We start from the raw sequence: 8418 nt of genomic DNA on the forward strand, positions 1-8418 counted from the left end.
AAATCAGAAACAAAAAAAAAAAAAAAAAAAAAGAAAAACACAACAGAGAGAAGAAGAAGAAGAAAGGGATGGAACCGACGACGTGTAAAACGGAGGTCCGTAAATGAAATTTCGCCTAGTTGTCAATTTCACCGAAGGTCAACGATTTTTTCAACAAGAAACCTCTCTATCGACTCTCACTTGTATCCTCCTTGTAAATAAGTGTGCGAACGATTTTTATCAGTTTGCAAAGACGTGTGATCACAATTTTTTACGAAAGACTGAACCCGTGATCGGTTAACAAACACGGATTTCGATCCACTAATCAAAATTTGTTGTTCCGTTTATAGATCATTCTACTTTTAATTTTACTTTCTTTTTTTTCCCTCCTACGTTCTTAATCTCTCTTCGATCTCAGGAGATCGGAGTTAAAAGCCCGGACATCCGGACGGACGTTATTTCTTCTCTTCTCTCTTTCACCACACTCGTCCGGATGTTCTCGCCGCTCTTTAATCTGTTTCCTGTTCATTAAAATGCAACTTGTCCGAAGTATAGAAATATATAATTATTAAAAAAAGAAATACAAACAAAAATAAAAAACAATTATTCCGCCGACAAAGAAATAACAGAAGATACGTACTTAATTATCATAACACCGTCATATATTCCAATCGCTACAAAAAATAAAAACAAAAAAATACCATCGAGTGAAGATAATAAGTGATACATCTTATTTGTTTATCGCATCGAGCTATTCAAATTTCTGTCACGATAACCCGTTCGATACGAGTCCACGTACGAAATATCCACGATCTATAACGGAACTAGCCTTTTCTCAAATACTACGCTCTTATCTTTCCATTATCAGTTCCACTATTCGGTCTTCCCAACTGACGTTCGAAATAGTTTTTAACCGAGGGAAAAAAGAAAAAAAAAAATGAAATTGAAATTTATCGAGAATTATTAGCTTCCGTATTTTAACTGCAATGAAAAACTATCTGCGAGATCCATTTGAATGATCTAGTCAAGTCAATGAAAATGGCACGCGGACTGTAGATTACTTCTATCTATAGGCGTTAAATGGGGAGAATATTCTAATCGCCATAATCATGATCGCGTAGTTACGATAATGACTGTGTAATCTGTGAAAATGGCGCAGCTCAAGTGGCCTAAAAGGCTTCGCGCTTCAGTTAGGAGATCTTTTTCATCTCGTGCGCGCTTTTAACACACGTGTTTATAAGATAGAAACGGTCCCGATCGCGGAAAAAGAAAAAAAAACCTCAGAGCAAACAGCTGCATTCTAACACATCTGGATAACACATATTTACATCGTGAGCTTATTAGATAATACATGTTCTACGTGGAGAGCTCTACTACTCGCTCTATACTCTATGCTTGGCTACGTTTCATTCTATTCGACGAAGTTTAAACTTGTATAGATAATCTCTGTAACACGTTTTTTGTGTATCCAGAAGAGAGAACAGTTTATTGACGTAATATTATCTCTTATTCCGATCTCACGGTACTTTTATCTCTGCGATTGAAGAACCAGAAAGAGAGACAAATGTAACTATTGAAAAAGGAAAACAATGAGAACGTGTCCGAAAATTGCAAGAAATTATTTTTTCAATCGTAAACGTGTTATAATCGACATCTTGTTCTTTATTACTATAAAACGCATGCAATGGAATTAATATTTCATAATACGATCCGGTTTAAAATGTATACGCTGAATTATTTCTCGAACCGTTCACGGAAATACCGAAGAATAAATATTGTTTAGTTTGAAAAGGGAAATCAGAATTGAATTTTCCTCCTTCACACCGCGTGTTTGGTTACTAAGAATCACTCAAGGTCACCCCGATTATTTTTCGCAATTTCCATTAAATCCATCTTGCATTGTGTACCAGAGTGGATTTAATCGCTGATCAAACCTTCTCGAAACATTGCTGTCAGCGGTAGCCATAAATTTGCCATCGTTTTCTGTGCTCTGTCAACGGTTCTCAACTTCGACTATTCCCGCGCTTTCGCTATTTTGCCGCGCGCAAAACGCGTCTTAGAATCACCGCTGTGTTCCACGCTGAAAGCGATGGTTAATTCGAAACATTACACGCTGTTTAAATTCCATCCAAACATTCTCATTCTACGATTTACAATTAAAAAAAAAAAAAAAAAGAATGATATAAGTTTCGTTCAAAAGTAAGGGGATCTTGGGTCAAAACTTGAAATCCCCCACGAGTTCCGAGAAAAAAGAATTCATTTCCACCCGTCAGGTTTCTCCTTTCAAAATAAACAACTCTCTCTCTCCGCGTAACCAGTCTCGTTTGACAGTTCAAAAAATAATCGAACATACACAATCACTCTCTGATCGGGAAACATCTCCGTGTATTTATCGAAGCTGGGCTGCGCGGCGCGAAGAATCTACAGAGAAGGCGCGCATAAAACCGTTTCTCGATCCGTGGAGAAGTTCGAGTTAATACGTTGAAACGCGGGAGTTCCCGATTTTCTTTCTTTTCACCATCTTTTTTCCCCCTCCCTCTCTCTCGCTCTTCGTTCCCCTCGGTCGACCCTCTCCACCCTTTACCCCCACCGCCGCTGCTGCTGCTGCACGTCGCTAAGAGTGCTAACTAAACGCATGTAGTGTAGCGGTGCTCCGCCGTTATTTTTGGATCGCTTCAACGACTTCAAAGAGATAAAATTTTATCATCCCTCGAAAAACGGGGACGCGTTAGATGTAAGAAAACATCGCGAGACACGGAATACAGAGCGGACCGTGGTGTTCACGATGAGTTACATTTTCTCCGAGAGAGGGGGGGAAATTCGATCTGTCTCGCGACGAACGTAGAAAATGTAGAGAGACGTTGAATCTTAGAGCGGTGGTGTATGGTATAGTGGCGCGCTTCCACGCGATCCCACACCGATTTTTCTCCTCATTCGTCTCTCTTCACGTACCGCGGTACGAACGTGCGCTCGCGCGGACGCGATGACATTTTTAATTAGAACGTTTCACATCGAAATACATACTGTGTCAACGGATAATTCGAGGCTCCTGGTAATATTATGATAGACGACGTGTCATCGTCATTTATGAACAGTTCATTAACTTCGTTATCTGGAGGATTTTTGTTTTTTAATACTAGTTTGCATTATGATACAAATCGATACTAGTTTAAATTGCAGATGAAAGTCTCTCTCTATCTCTCTTTGATCCCTTCAAGGTAAAAATCTATATTTATATTTTTGAGAAGTCTATTTTTTTTGGTTATATATCGTATGTGGCTGTACTTTTTTTTCAGGACAGTTAAGAGCTGTATACGAGAAGAAAAGTACGTAATTATCGTCGCAGGAATTTTCATTGCATTTCAATAACGCGTTATACGTTATTGTGACAGTTTCTCACTTGTTATCTTCGAAATGATTTATCCGTTAAGCGTATGCGACCGGTATTTGTACGTTATACAGAAACACAACCATCCCCACCTACTCCCCCGAAAAAAAAACCGTAAGTGCGAAGAAGTTACTTCTATCTATATGCAACGGCAGTTGTAAGTCTGAATACAATTTTTTTAACCAGCGTAAAACGAACATACACACAATATGAGAAATAACCAAGACTTAATCACGTGCTTTTAAGGGATGCCCGAATGAAATTACGTCAGGCGCCATTGAACCGTTCCTCGAACGTTTATTTTCGATAATGTGGACGGGAATTGTACGTTACTTTTAGAATGAATCACGGAACTGATTATAGGATTATAAAGGCATTAACAGTTAAACAGTCGTTACCGCTCTTTAGGTATACAAATTTTAGGTGGCCGCAGATGTACTTCGTCAGAGAACCCACTCGTCAAAAATAGGCTGTGGAAATAGCATGAAAGCATTCGTTCCAAGATATTACGTATTGTGTAGCTGAACGAGAGATAACATAAATCGTGTGTGCATTATATATTTTATTAATGTTAGATTATTCCAATTGCGTAATAGTTTTTCTCGATAATCAAAAGAAAAAAGAAAAGTTCCTCTTTATGATGATGCGACTTCGCGCGATCTTTCGAACGCTTTTTGGTACGTTGTATTTATCTGCTGCATTTTTATGCCTACTAGTTGAACACACACACACACATCACACACACGCGCGCGCGCGCGTTACGAATGCTCTAATGAGAACTTGTGAAAAAAAAAACTTTATTTTTGTAGAAATAATATGGAAATTTTTAGAGAAAATTAGAACATTTTCTTCGTTTAATTTATAACAAAGGAGTAAACAAATATTACTCCTTCCATTCTTGTTCCTAAAATTCCTTTCTATTTTTTACAGTGAAGTATAAAGAAAAAAAAAAAACTGAAAATCACACGAAATCTATTCTCTCTCTACATTTCTCTTTTCTTTTTCCTAACGCCATCGATTTCGTGACTGCGAAATGCAAAGGTAAAAGTCCCAAAAACTTTTCCAACTGATACATATCTCTACCTTTGCAACGGCGCGGCTCGCGCTATAGGTGTAAGTCAGGGCAGCCAGTTTTACTGAATTACTTTACAATTCAAATTGTCCACGTGTCCCTATAGGACTTTCTCATTCTCTGCCCGATAAACGATTCAATTTTCTGTTACCACTTTAATGTTTGATTTAAATGATATATTTAAGATAAGTAGTTTGAAAAAAATATGCTGAACCTACAGCACACAATCAATAAACGAGATTGTTTATCGAAGTACTCTTTTCTTTTTTTTTTTGTTGCCTTATGTCATGCTAACATTCTCTTCCGGCAAATCGTTCAAATTTTCTTTTCTTTTTTTTTCGTAGAGAAAGACATCTGATTATCGTTTCATAATAAAAGTCGAGTCGAGTTGAGTCGATGAAGGATTGTTGCACGCGTGGCGTGCACCGTTAACGTTTCATTTGTTAAAGGTGGAAGGATACGCTGTTGTAGAATCGAAACACGGCAATGTCATGCTTGCTGACAATGCAGCAACAAAATTAATAATGGAGACAGTTGTGTCAGTTCATATAAAACCTTTGGCATCGAGCCCATATCCTTCCGAAAAGTAAAATTCTAATTCTTTCCAAGAAAAATTCAGATCACTTAGTGTCACGTGACCAAAAGAAACTTAACATACACGAGAAAGTAGAACTATGGTTTAAAAAGTACTTGTAAATTGATTAAAAAAAAAATGTATACATATATATATATATACGATTGTTTTATTATTTTTATCTTTTAGCGTTAAAATTGTAATAATACGAAAAATTAATCGATGTTAACTGCATGTGCGAGATAAAAAAAAATCTGACGTGACCTTTTTTTGTAATTATGAAGGATGTTATCCTTCGCAACAATAGAGCAATCGTATTGTAACTGCACGTAAACACCGTATATCGTTGTATTACATCATAAGCAAATGAAGCGTTACATACCTTCTCTTGCGTCCGATTCCACACAATTACGCTGTGTCCACTGTTGATCAAGTTTTTTACGATGCCGCTACCCATGATACCCAAACCAAGGAACCCAAATTTCAAGGTCGATGGAAGGATGTTTTTCTCTTTGAGCGTTTGCGACAATGTTTCCACGTCCAAAGGGGGTGTTACCTATTGTATAAAGTAGCAAGGCAATTAACAATAAAAATTTTTATTAATTCCACTTCAGCTCAAAACTAGTTATGTGCCGCAGTAATTTTAAAGATAAGCTACATTTCACGAAAATTAAGAGAAAAAAAAAACGAAATTTTTTGTAATTACAGGAAAATTTTGTATTTTTAATTAGGGGGAAAAAATCAATCCTGTAGAATTCATGTTTAATTAACTGCACGAATACAATATTCACTTGTCATGTATATAAATATATTGGTAAAATAATCATCCCCCTTTAGTGGGAATTAATAAATCATTTCTTATTATTTATTGGTGAAATAAATTAAATTTAAAATACTAATTGAAACTTTCACTGGAATGTATTTGTGAGCTTTCACGGCATAATAAAAATTTATAGATGCAAGTAAATATACACGTATTAACAATTAAAATAGTGGTCAATGTATGCTTAAAAAATGACATTCTATTATAAAGAAAGGAATATAAGTCTGTTTAGTGATTTAAAGTTAAGGGAAAAGAATGTTCAATTTGCATTATTTAATACCCCTAATGTAATATTCATGGAAAGGAATTAAAAAAAGGCAGAATGTTGTTGCTCTTTATTTATTTACATCAGTAGATAAAATTTGATAAAATGTAATGCTCTGAAGGAGTAAGTTCCTGTTCTTAATCAATGTTCAGTTAAAGATATTTGCAAATTAATTTTTGTGCACAATAGAACAGAATGTTAACCGAGAAATTTTTTAGAAAAAAAAAATTCTTTTGTATATAATACTACTGTAAAATGGTAACATTTGAAATGTACTTACTGGTCTAGCAATATTTGCAGGCCTGTTAAGAAGTGTTGATCCTGATTTTCTGGGGGGTGTTGAATGATTTAAGGCAGGACTAATGCTGCCAACCCTATTACTGTTACTTGTACTTGATTCCCTACGCTGCTTTTTGGCTGGACGATGAGCATCACTACCACTTGTGTCTAATTTTTTAGTTTTTGGTGTTTCCTAAACCAATAATTACATGTCACATTTTACATTACATATTCATTAATCAATGTAGGATTATAACAATAACAATATGTATTAAATTACATATAAATGCAAATTATTGAAACATATATATTTTAACTAAATTTTTAATTATAATCCACAATATAAACCTAACCTTACGAGCTTTAGGTGTTTTTACTATATTCTTCTTCTCAGATATACTTTCTTCTTTAAGCCTGTCGAACAAGGAGTCTGGATCTAAGCCATCCTCAAATACCTAAAGCAAATAATGTTACTATATTGAATGGTTTATAACTATTATTTTTTTCTTAGATATTGTTAGGAAAAAAAATGTAAACAGTATCAGATACTAAATTTTGTATAACTTTCGCTACATTATATCTAAACATGTATGTATCAAATAACTTGTATTTTATGTATACAGCTTACCTCTCCATTAGCAATAAATTCCTCTATTGCTTCTACTGCATCTTTAAATGCACCTGATTTACTGGATTTTACAAGTGTATCTTTATATTTTTGATATGGCTTTATGTTAGATTCCTCTATCCATGCGCTATAAGAAATATTTTTGTAAGTTTCAAAGATCAACATATTACAAAACATGAAAAAATAAGATACATCATCAGAACTTACTAATTATTTGTTCCAAAGAAGAAAATACATTGAACTGGCCCCTTCTTAGTATTCGTTGGTTTCTTTAAGTCCTTTGAAGGATTAGACACCTTAAGATGTCATGAAGTAATTAGTATGTGTTAAAAATTATACTAAACGTGTTTTTTACACTAAACAAAAATATAAAAACAAAATATACTTAGAAAAGAAGAACATTAATAATACTTATATTTATATTGTTACATTTCGTGTTTTAGCATAAATAAATTTTGTAAATATAAAAAATAAAGTCAAATAAAATTTAAATCTTGTCTTTTCTATTAAATATCTTATTTTAAATAAAGAACTTTTTCAACGCGCCAGCATTTTTAACTTAAAAAATTTAAATACAGATAATAATATCAAATTCGGAGCATTAATAAAAAATTATTCGGAGCTTTCGAACTTCATTCATAAATAATGCAAACAATAAATACAAATACTAAATATGTTATTGTAAATAAAGCGATACGTTACATTCACATATTATGTGATTCAATTCATTTGTATAAGAAGATAATTACTATAAGCGCGCGAAACACATTCAAGGAAGTTACTCCCTTGTGAATGTGATCTGACAACATTGAATATTTTTTCCTCATAGAAGAAAAAAAAAAGGATAAAAATGTAAACAATTATTTGGATATACGTAATGTAAACATGTAACTTTTGATTCATCTGTGAACACCGTGGTTAAAGTTATGAAATCGCAGAACATAATTTAGGTTATATTTTCATAGCCTGCGCGCCAATTTGAATTTGAAGGTCGGATGCGGCGGGAGATATGTAACCAGAGGCAATGGTAGCGTCAACATTGTATAAAATATATTAATTTGCAACGTTATAATGCACAGTTAAAAAAACCGAAACGGAACTCGAGATGTTCCCGCCAAATATGATGGCCGCGTTTGACTTCGTGGCGCGTACGACCAAGCAAAGTGTAGTTAACACAGAACCGTTAGTAGTTAACTCAACTTACCCGACCAGGCCAAGGCGAAAATCCCTTCATCTTCGCCCTGAAATCCATAAAGATAACAATTAATAATCACTTCCATTTGCATTTCACTACTTTTGTTACAAACATTCATTGATTAACACGTAATGAGTACACACCATACTAGATCACCCAGTTTGAATACCTCCGACATAACGTAACCTCCGTACCGCTACTACAATCGGCAAGCG

At 34.6% G+C, this 8418-nt stretch overlaps 1 protein-coding gene across 1 annotated transcript in view; it reads right to left on the reverse strand.

The window, feature by feature from the left end:
- LOC108571439 (putative oxidoreductase GLYR1 homolog) overlaps nucleotides 1-8416 on the reverse strand; it is a 24175-nt gene extending 15759 nt beyond the window's left edge. The window contains exons 1-7 of the mRNA XM_017933524.1: nucleotides 8347-8416; nucleotides 8213-8249; nucleotides 7216-7304; nucleotides 7009-7135; nucleotides 6734-6835; nucleotides 6382-6573; nucleotides 5396-5569 (exon numbers count right to left, since the gene is read on the reverse strand). Coding sequence (XP_017789013.1) covers nucleotides 5396-5569; nucleotides 6382-6573; nucleotides 6734-6835; nucleotides 7009-7135; nucleotides 7216-7304; nucleotides 8213-8249; nucleotides 8347-8381 — 756 coding nt within the window. The 5' untranslated portion in view covers nucleotides 8382-8416. The remainder of the gene's footprint in view (nucleotides 1-5395; nucleotides 5570-6381; nucleotides 6574-6733; nucleotides 6836-7008; nucleotides 7136-7215; nucleotides 7305-8212; nucleotides 8250-8346) is intronic.
- Nucleotides 8417-8418: the final 2 nt, after the last annotated feature.

This window comes from Habropoda laboriosa, unplaced genomic scaffold, assembly GCF_001263275.1.
Source record: "Habropoda laboriosa isolate 0110345459 unplaced genomic scaffold, ASM126327v1 scaffold10, whole genome shotgun sequence".
Lineage (NCBI taxonomy): Eukaryota > Metazoa > Arthropoda > Insecta > Hymenoptera > Apidae > Habropoda > Habropoda laboriosa.